Below are 16,800 nucleotides of genomic sequence, written 5' to 3' on the forward strand. Positions count from 1 at the left end.
CCCCACACAGAGAGCTGGGGAGCGTGTGTCCCCCACACAGAGAGCTGGGGAGCGTGTGTCCCCCACACAGAGAGCTGGGGAGCGTGTGTCCCCTACACAGAGAGCTGGGGAACGTGTGTCCTCCACACAGAAAGCTGGGGAGCGTGTGTTCCCCACACAGAGAGCTGGGGAGCGTGTGTCCCCTACACAGAGAGCTGGGGAACGTGTGTCCTCCACACAGAGAGCTGGGGAGCGTGTGTCCCCACACAGAGAGCCTGGGGACTGTGTCCCCACACAGAGAGCTGGGGGGCGTGTGTCCCCCACACAGAGAGCCCGGGGAGCCATCTCGCCAGCAGCTCAAGGGAAGGTCTCTCAGGGTGAGCAGAAGCCTGCTGACAAAGCCACAAGCCTGGAGGACTGGACGTCTGACAGGGGAGCAGCTGAGAGACGTGGAAATAGAGGTGAGGGACATGGACCTGGTTGGCAGTGTCAAGGCCAGCTGGAGGGCAGGGTGAGGCGGGGTGGTGAGAGAGGGCATGAGGAATGGGAAGGACAGGGCTGCAGTTCTGCCCTCCTGTCGCCACCACAGGCTGTCCCCACACTGGGGCCCACAGGCCAGCAGGGACTCCCAAATCACTGTGTTTTTAAACTGAGGTCTGGATTTACTGTTAAAAAAAAAGAATGACTCAGAGCCTCTCAAGTCCCGGCCCTTGACCCTGGACGCCGGCCCCGGGGCTCTGCCTCTTACCAATGCAGTCACTGTCAGTGAAGCCGAAAATGCCCTTGACCTGGTTGAAGGTCACGTGCTTCTGGATCTTGACCACGTTCCTGTAGAAGCCCGGGCTCATCCTGCAAAGACAATCGGAGTCACAGCGGGCTGGCACACCTGGGCGCGGGGCAGTGTGGGGCAGTGAAACCAAGGCATCGAGCTGCTCAGGCCAGGTGCCGGGTGAGGACGACGGGCTGGCGGGTGCTGCTGACAGCCCATCTACCTGATGTACCTGCGGAGGGCCCATCATGGTGCCCACAGACACGCACACAAGGGAGGGCCCCACAGGGCTGCTACGAGTCGATGGTAGCAGGTCTGTGCTTTTCTTCTGGTTCTGAATTCAAGTCCAACAGAAACTCCCTTTCTAAGAAGATACCCTTCGGTTGGCATGGCATCTGGGTTCACCTTTACTCGGTGTTTACAAAGAGACGGAAGTTCTGGTGAGCTGAGAGGGAGAATGGCCAGAAGCTGAAGCCGAGTTACCAAGGGGACGAGTTAGGGGTACAGCCGCCACCCATTCCAAGTTCCCTCTCAGAGAACTGGAAAGCAGGGCTGGTCTCTGCACACGCAGGGCTGTTCAGAAGATTGTGCACATGCACTTAACCCTCACAGACCGGGGCACACTGCTTGTCCCCCAAATACGCATGTGATGTCAGAGTTTCGTAATGATCCCCCACAATCTGATAAAGCTGTCAGAGGATAGGGGAGCTCTGGTGGCCTAGTGGCAAGAAGCTGCACTGCAATCCCAGAGGTACGTGGTTTGAATCCACCAGATGCTCTGCCGGGGAAGGAGGGACAATCTCCTCCTGTACCAGTCAGATCTGATTTGATGGTAAACACATACAAGCAAGAAGAATAAAATTAAACAAAACAAAAGCTGTCAGAGGATGAAGAGTGAACATGTCCCAGAATCCCATTACAGCCCTGATCTGATGTAAGGAGCCTTTGCACGTGTGGCCTGTTTCCACATGTGGCCTAGGTTTCCACGTGTGGCCTGTTTCCACGTGTGGCCTCTGTTTCCACGTGTGGCCTAGGTTTCCACGTGTGGCCTGTACTGCTTTGTTTCATGGCAGGTGAGAGGAGGAAGGAGAGCAGGAGGGGCGGCCCTCAGATAACACCAGGAACAAATGGCAGGAGTGGGGTCAGCCTGAGCCCAGGCCCCTGTGCTAGGAGCTCCGGGACACGGGCAGGCCAAGTTCCCGGGCAGGCCAGGACACATGTGATTGCCAGCAAACGCTGGGTCTTGGGATGCTGATGGTAACAAGACCAGCCCTCTAGAGTCGCCAGGGACACGAAGCCTTCCCTACAGATGGCATGCTTGAACTCAGACATGTAGCCGCCAAAACTGTAAGGGAACAACCTTCTGTTTGTAAAGCAGCTCGAGAGAAGTGAGACCCCAGGTCTGTGTCCTTGCAAAGATCTTGTTTTCAAGGTCGCTAGAATGTGCTGGAAACCCGGAGACAGTAGCCCTTAAGTCACCCTTCAGGGTCGAGACACAACTTGCCCCTTGACTCAACTCTGAGCCAAACAGCAGCTCTAAGGGGCGATCAGGAACACCAGGGAGTATGTGGGCCTTAGAACAACAACTGTACGAAATCCAAAGGGCTGCATCTGTCCGGGACTGAGCTCAGAAATAGGAGGGGGTAAGAAGAGGATGGGAACAGGAATGGGAAACGCAGGGAAGAAGTGGGGAGGGTGCTGCCATGCTGTGCAGATTCAGCCCATGTCATGAAACAAAACTGCGCAAAGGAGTTCAACAGAAAACCAATTTGCTCTGGAAAGTTTTGTTCAAATCACAATCAAAAGTTAGTAAGAAAAGGGCCACCACAACACACCATGTCCACGTGGTCAAAGCCCAGGGTGTGAACAGAGCCTTAGCTCTTTCCCTTGCTGGAGAACGGTATCCACTTCTCCCGGGAGTCTAAAGCCACTGCTGCTGGGCTTTAAGGACTCAGGAGAGGGCAGTCTCTAGGAGATGGTGGCCAGCGGGCGCCTGGTTACCCCTGCCGACTCAGAGCCCAGCCAGGGAGACACTGACAGCCAGATGGCATCTCAGCTTGCAGTGACTCGGCCCTGCCAGTCTCCTGTGCCTGAAACACTCACACCGAGTGGGAGTGCCCCTCCTGGGGTCCCCAAGCAGATCCGTATCCCTCTACCCTTTCCAGTGGATGATTGGGGCTGTGTGCCTTGAGATTTGGGGGAAACATCTCTGAACGAGACACGCTGGCTGATGAAGCAGCTGACCTGAAAAGGGACACTGCGGCCAGCGTGGCTTGTGTCACTGGTGAGCTTCCTCTCTGAGGAAAAAGGAGTGTTGAGAAACAAAGATAACGCGCTGTATGAGACAGACCATGTTTAGAAAGCAGGCGAAACGGAAGCCCTGCTCCAACAAGAAGCCCTGCCTGTCAGGGAACGGCCCTGGTGCTGCACACACAGCACAGCGGGCACTCAGACCCGGAAGGGGTGGCATCGCGTAGCCTCCTCTGTACCCAGCATTCCACTTTCAGAAGTAACGCAGGCATACTGGTAAATAAGCCATGTTATACCGTGTAAGTGCCCAGGCTTCTGATGCATGTGAAAGTAGGCCAACGAGTGAAGACGACTGGAGAACTGATGCCCTTGGACTGTGGTGCTGGCAATGGAAACAGAATAGATCATGGCCTGCCAGAGGGAAGAAGTGGAGCCGGGGAAACCCTTAGGAGGAGTGCAGATGGGGAGAGGTCACCTCACATACTCGGGGCGTGTTCTCAGGAGGGGCAATCCGGGGAAAAGGACATTATGTGGGGAAGAGCTGAGGGTCAGAGAAAGAAAGGCAGAGCCGAAAGGCGATCCTGTGACAGTGACTGAGCAACGGCTCTCACACGGCCAGCACTGGACGGCGGCCAGGGTTCCGTTCTGGTCAGCACGGGCCACTGACAGCGACAGCCACATGCACGGCAGCTGACAATAAGCCTCTCCCTTGTCTTCAGTGTGAGCCGTGGTCGTGACGTTCTGACAAGTGAGTCCATTTACCCACGAGAGTGTGGGGCAATCCCCTTACCCCATGTAGTCGAGGTCGGAGAAGATGAAGGTCTTGTTGATGTCAAAGCCACAGGCGATGATGTCCTTGGCGTTTTCCACGGCGTACCCGTGGGCCTGGTCCAGGGTCAGGTCTTTCCACAGGTACTTCTCATCATCCGTCATCTGAATGACCAAGGGCACGTTGAACACGTCCTGCAGCCACCTAGGATCCAGGGGGACAAATGTGGATGGCTCTCTTCTCTGCAGAAACACCACGTGCACCTAAACCCCAGTTCACACCCAGCAACATATGCTATAGCTTCCTTGCTGACAGACTGATGACCCCACAGTGCTGTGTGTCGGGGGTGATGCTGGTGTGGGCTGCCCTTTGCTGCCCACGGGCCCTGCAGCCTCGGATCCATGCTGGCTGCCTCCCTTCTCTTGCTCAGAATCCTCACGGCAGTTCCGAGAGGCAGATAACCTGCTATCTCTCACCCAGAGATGCTGAGACTCCTGTGACCTGCCCATATTCTCAGGAGATGAGACAGGCCTCAGGACTGGACAGCGCTCTCTCTTTCCTGCCGCCGCATTCCTCTGGGGTGCAGCGAGGGTCGGGTGAGCAGAGCTAGAGAGGCATCAGCAGCCTGGTGCCCTGGCTGGTGGGTCACAACGACACAGGAAGGCTCACTGCTTCTCAGCCTGGCTCTCCCCAGCACGCCCAGCTCGCCAGCCCAGCGAGAGCATCACTTACTTCGTGAAAATAAACGGGATGAGATGACCGACATGCATTGCTTCCGAAGAGGGGCCCCTGCCCGTGTACAGGTAGAAGGGCTTCTTATTTTCATAGGCATCGAGAACTTGATTCATGTCTCTAGAGGAAAAAGGAGGAGAGGAATGGGTGTGATGTTTCCAGAAAAACATCGAGGCACTAAAACGCTGTCACTGGACGGTAAAATGGTTAATTAATGTGGCGGCTAACCAGAGGCCTGTCAGAAGAAAGACCTGGCAACCCTCTCCTGAAAAAGTAGCCAGTGAAAACTGTGGAGCACCGTTCACTCTGACAAGTGCTGGACCACAGGTCAGGATCAGCTTGGTGGCAACAGCCTCTCAATACTCACTGAGAAAGAAAAAGTAAGGAGAAAACCCCCACATGGATGAGAATGACTTTTGATGCTTATGAAACAAAAACCGGCCAAACTCTCTACTGCAAGTTTCCCCTGTGACTGTCTGTAAGGAGTATGGTGGTGCCGTGTAACAGGTACTGGACTGCTAAGCAGAAGATCAGAGGTTCTACTGCAAGTTTCCCCTGTGACTGTCTGTAAGGAGTAGGGTGGTGCAGTGTAACAGGCACTGGACTGCTAACCAGAAGATCAGAGGTTGCCTGCATCAGCCGCCGTTAGGGAGCTGCCTTTTCCTGTGAACATGCAGGACCATGAGGCTCTGTTGAAACCTGGAGGCTCAGTAGCTTGGAGTCAGAACCAACCTGATGGTAGTGGGCTGGTCCTGGCCTTGGTGATGCAGTGTTTAAGCACTGCTGTTTAAGGGGCTCTGTGCAGTGGTTGGCGGATTAGACTGTAGGAATGGCTTCGCGCCCTTGGAAACACACACAGGAATTCTACCTTGACGAAGGGATGTCTCGGTTTACACTGCGCTGTGGGTGGGGCAGCGTCCTTTCCAGGTAGAACCCAGAGAGCCTGGGCAGAACGCCGAGTCCATCCTGCTGTTCCGTGACAGGAGCAGCAGAACTCTCAGACCATAAACTCTGTGAACAGAGCCTGCCTGGGCCTGGCCCGTGGGAAGGGAGCAGCTCAGGAAACCTGTCTGCTTTCTGATGTTATCTGCGTGAGCTTACGCTCCCAGGCCTGGCCATTCTGCCCGACACACTCCAGGGCTTCTCTGGGGATTATTAGTGTGCGGTCAGTACGGTAAGAGGAGGTAAGAGGAAGCAAGAGGTCGTGCACTGTTTACTGCGTGGGAAATGCTGAACCAATTCTAACAGTCTTTTGTTTTTATGCCATTTACAGCAGGCAATCAGGCCTGAATCTTATCTGCTGGAACCTGACCCCCCACTATGAGGTGTGGACAGTGTACAAACCAGGAAACAAGGGCCAGAGTGGGTGGTGCCAAGTCTGGGATGGGAGGAGGCCCCAGCTTCCAGTACCCACCACCGCTTTTCCCAGCGCGCCAGGTGGGCTCCAGGAAGCAGCTCCTAAGACTGTGTTGCACCAAGGGGTGGGGGCGAGGGGAGACGAGAGGAGGGGAGCAGAGGAGGCGAGGAGGGGCAGGGAGATGAAGTGAGGAGGGGAGGCGAGGAGCAAGAGGGGAGGAGGGCGCGGCGCTCACCGGTGGGAGAAGAAGATGCCCCGGCGCAGGAAGTGGTGTGGCCTCTGCCCAGTGGCTCGTTCTATTCGGTTTATTAGCTCTTTGTCGATTTTGCTGCTTCCAAATCGGACTGCGGGGAACACACACAATGGAAGAAAGACTTGACTTTCACAGGACTGGAGATCCGATGGCCAGGGACTGCTGAAACCACACACACACAGAGCCCCAGGCATATGCGTTACACCTGAGGTGTCAGGCTGAGACCTCAGCCAGTGGCGGGGCTCCATCACGGAACACATCACGGTCTTGACGGGGACTGCAGTGTGATGGGAGCACACCCAGGATGCTGTCCAGCTCGGCAGGGTGACAACCACACGCCCCTGCCCGAGTTCAGTGTTGCTTTGGTCTCCTTCATATGCAGCAACAACCACAGCTGTAATGTTCTCTGCTCTGATCCTACACCTGCCCGCACGAATTTGTCCTCCAGGGTGCCTGTGTCTTCCATCACTGAGAATGCCTCTCCCTACCTAGAAACGGACTGGCGTGTCACTGATCTGAGAGTCAGGGCCCTGTACCGGCGTGGTGAGTCCTGGCTGAGCAGGACACCCCCATGGAGGGCCTCACCACGGTGCCAGGCCTGGCTGGCTGCCTCCTCCAGCGGATGCCGGCCCCTGGCATCATAATCAGTCAGTAACCACTAGCCAGAGGCTGTACGAGTGACCGCACTGCAGGCCACGGCAACAGACCCTCTTGAGTTTGGAACAACAGACCCTCTGAGTTTGGAACAACAGACCCTCTGAGTTTGGAACAACAGACCCTCTGAGTTTGGAAGTGCTCAAAATATGCTTACCTAGCATTGCTTTATTTTGCAACAAGGTTAACATGGCTATTTTATTGTGAAAACAATCCTCTAGGGACAGAACGCACAACCAGAAGATGACGGGCTCTGTGCTTTCTTGGTGTCAGAGCTTGGGCAGTGCTACTAGCTTGACAAGTTTAAAAGGAGAGTGATTCTACTAGGCAGAACTGAAAAACAAGGAACTTACGAAATATTATACAAAATGGGTGACCCTGGAGGACAATATGCTGAGTGAAATATCTCAGTCACAAAAGGACAAATACTGCCCAGTCCCACTGCTGTAAAACAGGATTGACATCGGGGTTGGGGGAAACTAAGAAAAGAGGGGATAAATAATGAACACTGCAAAAGTGCAACAATGAATGAATGGAAATCCAAATCCCTGTAAATGTTCATTAAAATTAATAAAAAAAATGAACACTGTATTAAAACAGATGAGGGAAAGAACTGCTTAAAAGGATTATATGATTAGGTATTTGCATGACAACAGTCCAGAATGAGAGCTGCACAGTAAAGTGGACTGGGCTGGGGGTGGGGAATTGTACAGTAATGAAAGAATTTTTTTTTTACCAAAGTGAAAAGTGAACTGGAGGAGGGAGGAAAATGTGCAACTTGGAAATCCAAATTCTCTATAAACTTTCATTAAAATCTCAATACATTTTTTTTTTAATTCAGTGGTTTTGGACTCACAGCTGACTAACAGTAGACAGATGAGACAGCTTCAGTAAAGGTCTGTAGCCTTAGAGAGGGCTGACAGGGGTGTGATGAGTTAGAGTTGACTCAGGGCAGCAGAGGGTAGCTGCTTGGTTAGTTAAACACTTTGTGCAACTATTTAATTGATTAACTTAATAGAACACTAGAGTAGGGTTCTTGTCTTTTTGTTGTTGTTGTTTTCCAGAAAGTGGAGGCTCAGAGAGTACAATTAACAGGCCAAAAGGCACTAGTTGCTGGGTGGCAGCACCTGTATCTGAAGCGCGTCCTGTTCAAGGACCTGGGCCCGTCACCACTGTGTGTGCGGCAGAGGAAGAGAAGCAGCAGCACCGCTCTCCATTCTCAACTCACAGTGATGCCATGTGTACACAGGCAGGACACAGGACTCACTGTAAAGTAGACAGTGGTTTGTGTTTTCATGCAGAGCTTTCATTCTCAGAGCTAACCAGTGACAGAAGGGCTCTTATTATCCCCATTTTACAGATGAAGTGCAAGGAGGTTGAATAAGTAGGCAGGGTGTGGAGTCTGCAGGTGGCTGTGTTTAGGCTTCTACCCAGTCAGTGGGATTCCACATACTTACCCATGATGCTGTCCTATTTACTAATTGCTAGCACAGAAAGCTGCTCACAGAACTCAAGGAAGTTATGAATAAATGACTAAAGGAGTGTTTTGATGACCTCCATGGGATCTTTGCTTCATTATGTGGAAAAAAAAGGAGAAAGGCTCAGTGCAGTCAAGGATCTGGGGTCGGGGCTCCCAGGAGGGGCTTGTGATAGGGGCAGGGCATACCGATGAGCTTGTCGTAGTCAATGCCCTTTGCGCTGCTCGTCTGCACCGTCCACGGGTCCACAAAGTCCTCCTCGGGGTCGGTGGCATCTGGACCGTGGTCACTCCCGGGGGCTGGGTTTCCTGGAGGGCAGTCAGCCTTGTAATCCTCGCCCATTGCAGCTTTGTAGCTCGTTTTCAAGGCCAACAGCATCTTGACTGCATCATCGATTTCATCCTGGATGAAGGAAATAAGGTGGAGACTGGAGATTCTGCCAGCATCTGAGTGTGCCAAGCGCCTTCTGCAGGGATGGAGCTGTGTGCCCTTCCCTCCCCCGGACGTGTCAGTACCGCAATCCCTACACCTGGGAAAGGACCCCGGGTGGGCTGTGGTTAGGGGCTCGGCTGCCCACCAGCTGCTCTGCAGGAGAAGGACAAGGCGCCGGGCTCGAGAACGACTGCAGCCTTGGCATCCCTACAGGCGGCTGTACCCTGTCGTGCTGGGGCAGAACAGACAGCACACAGCACATCCAACCGTACTGGGGACGGACTCTGTGGGGAAGAGGGTTTCTGTTGTGCTAATGTGTCCTGACTTAAACGGCATCACTTGTGAGATCTAGAGAGAGCAGGTTAGACAAAGATGAGGGAGCCCCGACTGGGGAACAGGGAACATCCATCAGGATGGACAAACAGCCGAGGAACGGCAGGCTACCCGCGCCAGGACAAGGACCTGTCCTCAGGGCCAACTCAACAAGACCTCCCCTCAACGTGGCACCCTAAGAAAAGTCCCTGTTCACGCTGCCCCAGCAGCAGGTGACTGAGACACCTCGCATGTGCAACCACTGACCTACGTGTCTCACACCTGCAGGCTACCCTGTCGGGCTCAGGGAAGCCCTGTGAGCGGGCCCGCAAGCAGCTCGGTCATTTTATTCTTTTGTGTGTGTGTGCTGTCAAATCGGATCTGACTGGTACAGGAGGAGACCGCCCCTCCTTTCCAGCAGAGCATCTGGTGGATTTGAACTGCGTACCTCGGTTCACTGTTTTCCTAAGGCTGTGGGCTGCACGCTGTCACACCGTCCGAGCACAGCAAAGCTGCTCTCTGTGACAGAGTCCTGGACCTGGAGGTTTCCAGGAGCCCGGCTGGTGGTGAGTATGTGTGATTGCACCCACAGCTGAGTCATGTGAGTCCTATGCTAGACGGTGTTCACGTTCCACATGGGAGCATCACATTTACAGGAATGTGACCAGAGACGCCACCACAGACGGGGACAACAGCTTACAGAGATCAAGAAAACCGACGAAGGTCAGGAAAATGGGAGGCATCTCTGCTTGAGAGCCCCCCTGCATCCTGGCGTCCAAAGCATCTTTGTGTTGTTTTAAAACAAATCCTAAGGAAAAAAGCGCAATGAGAGGGAGCCTCGGGTGCTGTGGCAGTCTCTGGTGTCCCCTCCTCTGGCACACGGAGGGAATGCATGAGGGAGGCAGCCTCCAGCTGCACCCCAGTGACCAGCCTGGCGCGATGAGATCACAAACAAGGAACACAGACTGCGTGCTTGACAAGGAGAACACAGTGGCCATGCCATCACCTGTGACGTGCTAGAACCTGGGCGGTGTCACCACACACCACCCTCCGATGGAGCCAGCTGGCCCTCAGGCGCACCACTTGGACTCTTGCTGTGGTGGCAACGCCGTCCAGCCAGTGGCTGCTACTCACACTGACCCACGTGACTGCAGAAGTAACTGCCCCAAAGGCTGTAATCTTTGGTCCGTCTTGGAGGGAGTGAAGCCAGGGTGCTCCTGGCTGGCAAGGATGGTGAACCCGTCCCACGTACTGTGGGCATGCTGTTAGGAGAGGCTATTTCCTGCTGGGAAATGTGGAGGGTAAGAGAAAGGAAGCCCCCCGATGAGATGGACTGAGACACTGACGGCTGCAACGGGCTCCAGTGTGCAGAGATGATGAGGACGGCGCAGCACAGGCCGGGGCTCAGATCTGCCATTTACAGGGTCGCTAGGAGTTGTAGTCGACTCAGTGGCACCTAACAACAACAACACCCACCTTTATGGACAGGGAGCTCCGGTGGCTCGGTCATAAGGAGTTTCTAACCCAAAGGCCACAGTTGTCTGGGGGTCACTGTAACAGCGGCTCTGAGGGAGCAGGACGGACAATTTCCCCCTCTGGGATTTACGGCCTCAGAAAGTCCGCTCTGAGTCGGCTCTGACGCTGGCAATGCGTCTGGAGTAAGCACCTTTCCAGAAGCACGTTGCCAGGTCTTTCTCCCTCAGAGTAGTTGGGTGGGTCTGAATTTAATGCGTAGTCACGGAACCCCATGGCTCCACAGCTGGGCTTGAGAGGACAATTATTCTGGGATGACTTCCACACCCTGATGGGCTTGTCTACAGCCTTGGAGGACATCAAGGTCCAGTGGCCTCACAGTCCCTGGAGACAATGTTTTACCTCCTAACCAGGTGAGGAGTGAATGGGGTCTGAGAAGCCTGTAAGAGACATCTCAGGTGCAACTCTTGGCCTCCCTTAGTCTGGAACAAAGAAGGAAGAGAGAAGAAAAGCAAAAGGGCATAAAAGCCATTAGTCCAAAGGACTGTGGACCACATGGACCTCAACCTCCAACCCTGACAGCAGACCTAGACGGAGCCTGGTACCACTGCTGGCCCCTCTAACAGGAATCACACACAGGACCCTGGATAGAGTGGGGACAGCCTGACAAGCCCAGCCACGGCCAGGCTGTCTCTGACAGAAACTGGGCCGAGGGGGTGGGGAGGGCCCGTGAGATGAGAGCCGAATTATCCTACGGTGATGAGAATAAACCCACGCCCATAGCTCAACTTCCGGCCAAAGAGCAGACAGGCCTCCAGGAGAATGCGACCCGGGAGGCAGCTGATGTGTAAAGAAAGAGTAGCCGAGTGAGAAAGGCAGAAGGCAGGAAGTGGTAGGTCAGGATCGATGGAGATGAGACTCACAGGGAGGAGGTGGGCAGAGTGCAGTGACTCTGTGGGCGCTGAACGAACAGAAAACAAGATGTACAGGAGTGGAAACCAACGTGCTATAAACTTACACTCAAAGCACAATCAAGAGAATAAAGAAAACGCCGCGGAGTATGCAATCAGTAGCCCATGGGTCTCCCTCCTTGAGACTCGACATTGCCTGGCTGACGGAGAAGCGTGCTGTCCGGTTCTGGAGGCGGGGAGGGTCAGTGCCCGGAACGAACTGCCAGTTCAGGGGCATCAACTCCAGCAGGTGCAGAACTACCTTCCTGCGGGCAACCCCATGTGCGCAGAGATGGGTTTTCTGTGACGGGCTCTTCAGACACTGACTGCCAGGCTTTTCCTGTGATGTGCGCCCTTGGGTGATCTTGCACCTCTGATCTTCAGTAAACGCACCCCAGGGCGCACTCTGACATTCCCTGCAGTCACCACCTCACACTGCCTGGTCAGGCTCAGCCTTGGGCTGGGGGGCACCAGTGGCCACACTCTGGAACAAGATGACATGCAGGCCGGCCTGCCGGTGTTCTCAACTGAATGCTGCCCAGGACTCAGCAGAATTGAAATACTGACGTTCTGGAAGAAGCCAGATACAAAGACTGTATTCTGTTTGCTAAGCTAAAGCTCAAACCTGGGCCTAAGGGGACCCAAGCCTGGCGGAAGCTGCCCTCAGGTGGGAGTGAAGGTTTTGTTCCTCATTTCCCTTCCTGCTCGATCCAGGACCTTCTATAGTGGTCAGTGGTGGGAGCTGGGCACCATCTAGTTGTTCTGGTCTTGGGGTCCTGGAGATTTAAGGCTGCGTGGTCCATCAGGCGTTCTGACTAATTGCTTCTGTCCATCTCTGCCTTTCTCCCTCTCCTTTTGTACAGAGAAAAACCAATGCCTGCTGCTTGAAAGCTACTCTAACCCCAGTCACTGTTCATCAGAGGAGGATGCAGGCCTCAGTGTTGGTGGACGGCCATGCCAATGGAGCTGGACATCCCCAGCTATGGTCCCGAGGCCCCAGAACCAGTGCCTCACTCTCTCAAGGCGTTTGGTCACAATTAAGAAACTTACAAAGATTGTTCCTGATGACTTGCTGTACACAGGGGTGTATTTCCAGCCACACTAATATGAATGTAGAAACAGCACCTATCAAGCTTCTCTATGGACATGGGTACTGTTCTTTTTGCCTGTCCACATCCGCCTGGTCTGTCTTGCCTGTCTGCCAGACATCTGCCTGCAGACTAACATTTATTACTGCTGGTATCAGGGGGCTACGGGGGCCTAGCTGGCGGGGAGCTGCTGTTGTGACGGCAGGATTATGTATGTCACAGTGCTGGCGTTTGGTGGCTGGAAGTCAAGAGGTTATAATCCAGATTAATAACACAGTAAAGACAGCTCTTGAAACATGCATGTAGGCACCTCAGTCTTGACACCTGTGACTTCAGACCAGTGTTCCCAAGTTCTCAGTCCTGCCAATACAGGCTTCCACCCCCGACTGTCCAATAAAGTTCTCAGTCATGCCAATACTGACTCTCTCACTGCTCCCACCGAGACTCCCGCTGGGCCCTGGGTGCTGCTGCAGCAAGAACGGTGCCCCGTGTCGTCTCACTTTCTGTGCTGGTGGCACTTCCACGAAGCCCCACTCCTTTGCTTTCACTCGTGGACTGTGCTGATCAGCCCCATGCTGTAAACGGCCTTTCCCTTTATCTAAGAAGCATCCATTATCTATTTACAAGTTGTTACTCCCCTCTCCTGCCTTTCCATCCCTGGTAACCATCCAAGAATGTCTGCTGATTAGAAATCTTTCTTTAGATTTTAAGACCGCAGATTCACACCCTGTTAGAGGGTGTGCTGAGTGGAAGGAACACCTGTACCTTGAGCTATCTTGTTCTAAGAAGTGACGTGGGATCCTGGACCCTCTGCACTGAGAGGCTACCGTGCACACGATCTCCCCTTTACTCCAGTCCCACCAGGCTTACAACGGAGGGGTTTACACTGAGACTAACAGCAGCAGGAGCGGCCCACCCGAGGAGAATGAGAAGTGGGGGCAAGGGAAGTGCAGCTAAGCCGGTTATCCTGCTGTGTTAAAGGACTAGGTGCTCTCCTGTGTGGTGGTGTGTCTGGAAGGACGACGAATGGGAAATGCATTAAGGTTTATGTGTTTATCTGAATGTGCCGGGTGGGCGCCGTTTCTTCTGTGCAGCGGTGTTTGGATACTGAATGTTGACTGTTTATGTGTCAATCTGAATGTCTTTGATGCACAGGTGCAAAAATGAATGACGGGAACTCAATAATGGCTATTGTAGATTGCAGAAAGTGTGTACCTAGGCCTCTGACCAGTGTATGATTAGCTCATGCTGGTGTCCTTGAAGCGGAGCTGACTCATAGCTGATCCTCCCCTGGGTTTCGGAGCCTGTAAAGTTCAAGGAGGACACTGCTCATCTTCCCCTTTCGGAGTTGCTGGTGAACTTGAGCTCCCGGAGAGGTGTGGCCTTTGTGTTAGCAGCGCAAATCCCTATGGATTACGCCACCAGAGTCCTTGACTGGATACGCTCAAAAGGGAAAGATTTGTACTAGAGAAAGGCAACCTTGTCGAAAGCAGAGCGAAGACTCTTTATCAAATGGAAGCACGCTGTTCCATTGGCACCACTGACCTAGCTAGCTCACACATGTGTGGACGGCAAAGGGCCAATGGTGTGAGGCACAGGGAGTCATGAGAACTCCTGCTAAGAGTAAATGGGCCAGCAGGTCTGAAAGCCAAGATGATACAAGGGCCTGACATAAACACTGGGCCGCAAGCGAGGGGTGATGTGACCAGAAGCTGACTGGACGCTACGCCCTGAGCTGGAGTCAAGCGGGCAGTCTCATGGACTTTGCTTTTGGATGCAGATGTTCAGAGTTCCAGGGAGAACGGAGGATTCTTCAGAGAAAGGAGCACGCTTGTTTTCTCTGAGGATTGCTTTGACGGGGACGGGCAGATCAGAGATTGGCCATTTGAACCCAGCAAAGGCAGCATGAAGTAGTTGAATTACACGCTTCCATGTGCAGTGCTAGGTGAAATGACCGGCTGTAGTGAAACGGCACCTTCTGGGTGGGCACATGGTAACTACCCTGTCCCCTCTTGTATGGTAAGTTCGTTTGGTCTCCCATTGGATCATCTTAGCTGGTGGGAGCAGCAACTCAGCTGGGAGGTTAATCCTGCAACAACTTACTTCACTCAGCATGATGTTCTCTGGATTCACCCACATTGTGGCATCACCTTTTATTTTACAAAAGACGGGGGTAGGGAGGCAAAGAAAATAATAATAATAGTAATAACGATGATGATGATGATAATACAAGAAGCAAACAGCAAAGACTGGGACCACCTGGCAAGAAAGAAGAGCTGGGAGCAGAGCGAGACCCAGGGCAAGACTGAGGCCGAGGCTTTGAACGCCGCCCACAGACCTGAGAGGAGACAAGGGCTGACCCCAGGGTGAGGCAGTAGAGGACATCTCTCCTAGAGCGGACAGCCTGCATTTGGACCTCGAGCCTCCTAAGTGGTGAGCAATGACCCCTCCCTGTTCAAGTCACCCAGCTGCACTATTTCTGCCTCTGCACCACTCGCTGTTGTTGTACGCTGTCGAGTTGGAACCCTTAGAATCCCACGCCTTTGACACTGCAGCGTAGCTTCTTACCACTAGGTCTCCAATGCTCCTGTTGGGTAACTAATTTAAGGATCTCAGTGGACAAGGAGTGGTGCAACCAACCCAAAGGCAAGCAGTTCGAATCCACAAGCTGCTCTAGAGGAGAAAGATGGACAATCTTAAGGGAGAGGTGGCACTTTAAAATGAGACCACGCTGACCACAGTGAGGGACAAGAAGACAACTGCAGAGGGACCTTTAAAAACGGCACAGGCCCAGCAGAGCAAGACCACAGAAGCAGCAAGCCAACAGATGGCTGGTCATGGCCACGTATTGAACACACATGATGAAGCAGCATGAGTGTGAACCCAGGGTGCGTGGCCTCAGAGGCGAGGCCCTGTGGAGCCAGCACTCACTTAAGGGAGGGTGTGAGGGGCCGGAAGGCGGTGGCCAGGCTGCTGCGGGAGCAGCTTTCCAGGCCACTCTCCACACAGCCGTCCTCCTAGCAGAGAGCAGGAAGGTACCAGTGTCTACACTGGGGGCTGGAGCCTCTGGAGATGCAAGTGGCTAACACACTCTGTACTAAGTGAAAGGTTGGAAGATCAAGTCCTTCCAGAGACAACTGGGAAGAAAGGCCTGGGATCTATTCCCCCAAAGAATCAGCCATTGAAAACACTACGGATGGAAAGACGGACAGAGGAGCAGGGAGACACGGGGAGGAAGTGGGAAGTGTGCCGTTACAGCATGAAGATGGCAGTTAATATCCTAAAACAGAACACTGGACAGAAACCAATCTGCCTGCAACTTTCAAATCACAAGCTAATTTCAAAATGAAGCCAGTCCGACGGCACAGTCTACTCTGACATGTGTGGAGAGACCACCAGAATCGAACAGACTGCAAGATCCCAAGCACAAGGAGGGAGGGGTGTCCCGCTGAAAATGGGGTGCTCAAGGGGCTCAGAGCCCTGCTTTCCCTCCCACTCAGCCTGGAAACAGGAACGGGCTGCAACAGAGCCTCAGAACCCTGACCTCCGACCAAACTCTGAAATCGGAGGGGCACAGGCTCGGAAAGCAGAGGACGGAGGGGCACAGGCTCGGAAAGCAGAGGATGGAGGGGCACAGGCTGGGTAGACAGAGAACTCACTCCACACTGAGCGCTGAGATGGCCACGCAGGCTGGGGTGCCCAAGACCCCGGGCCTGCCTCTGTCTCAAAGGCGGAGGGCCATAAAGGGGGTGGAAAGCAACGGGAAAGCCAGCATCAAGACCTCAGGGCTGGAAGAACAGGTTGCTATAACGTGGATCCTCAGACCAAAGACAAGCTCCTGGAAATGAGCTAACAGGGAAACAAAGAATTCAATAGGCTGGTTAGAAGGAGAAGAAATCTCCCTAAAGGACAAAAAGAAAGACATGGAAAGTTGAAGACGGAGGGCGGCCGAGAAGAGAAATTGTGCCTGAGTTTGCTCACTGCAGCATCATTTACAACAGTGAAGAGATGGAGCCACCGAGTGTCCCCAAGAGAAGAACAGAGGGACTCTGGCACTCACACATGACGGCAGGCTGCGCAACACTGAAGACTGAGAACAAGTTAGAGAAATACCACGTCAGGTGCAAGAGTCTGGAGGACATGACATTGAGGGAAATGAGTAAGTCACAAGAGGACAGATGTGACCCCGAGGGAACGTAAAAGATAAAAAGCGGGGAGCTGTGTGGACTGTGGGGAGCTGTGGTCTGCGGGGAGCTGTGTCCGATCCAGGGACAGTGCCCATCTGGTAGTCTGAATCCACCAGT

At 53.6% G+C, this 16,800-nt stretch overlaps 1 protein-coding gene across 1 annotated transcript in view; it reads right to left on the minus strand.

Annotated features, from left to right (window-relative positions):
- The window catches only part of WARS (tryptophanyl-tRNA synthetase), a 28,285-nt gene that overhangs the window by 7,180 nt on the left and 4,305 nt on the right, over positions 1–16,800 (minus strand). Inside the window, exons 2-6 of the mRNA XM_006879072.1 lie at positions 8,430–8,643; positions 6,092–6,200; positions 4,500–4,619; positions 3,789–3,971; positions 728–828 (exon numbers count right to left, since the gene is read on the minus strand). Of these exons, the coding sequence (XP_006879134.1) occupies positions 728–828; positions 3,789–3,971; positions 4,500–4,619; positions 6,092–6,200; positions 8,430–8,643 (727 nt within the window). The remainder of the gene's footprint in view (positions 1–727; positions 829–3,788; positions 3,972–4,499; positions 4,620–6,091; positions 6,201–8,429; positions 8,644–16,800) is intronic.

This window comes from Elephantulus edwardii, unplaced genomic scaffold (genome assembly GCF_000299155.1).
Source record: "Elephantulus edwardii isolate Elephantulus edwardi_28Jun2011 unplaced genomic scaffold, EleEdw1.0 scaffold00002, whole genome shotgun sequence".
Lineage (NCBI taxonomy): Eukaryota > Metazoa > Chordata > Mammalia > Macroscelidea > Macroscelididae > Elephantulus > Elephantulus edwardii.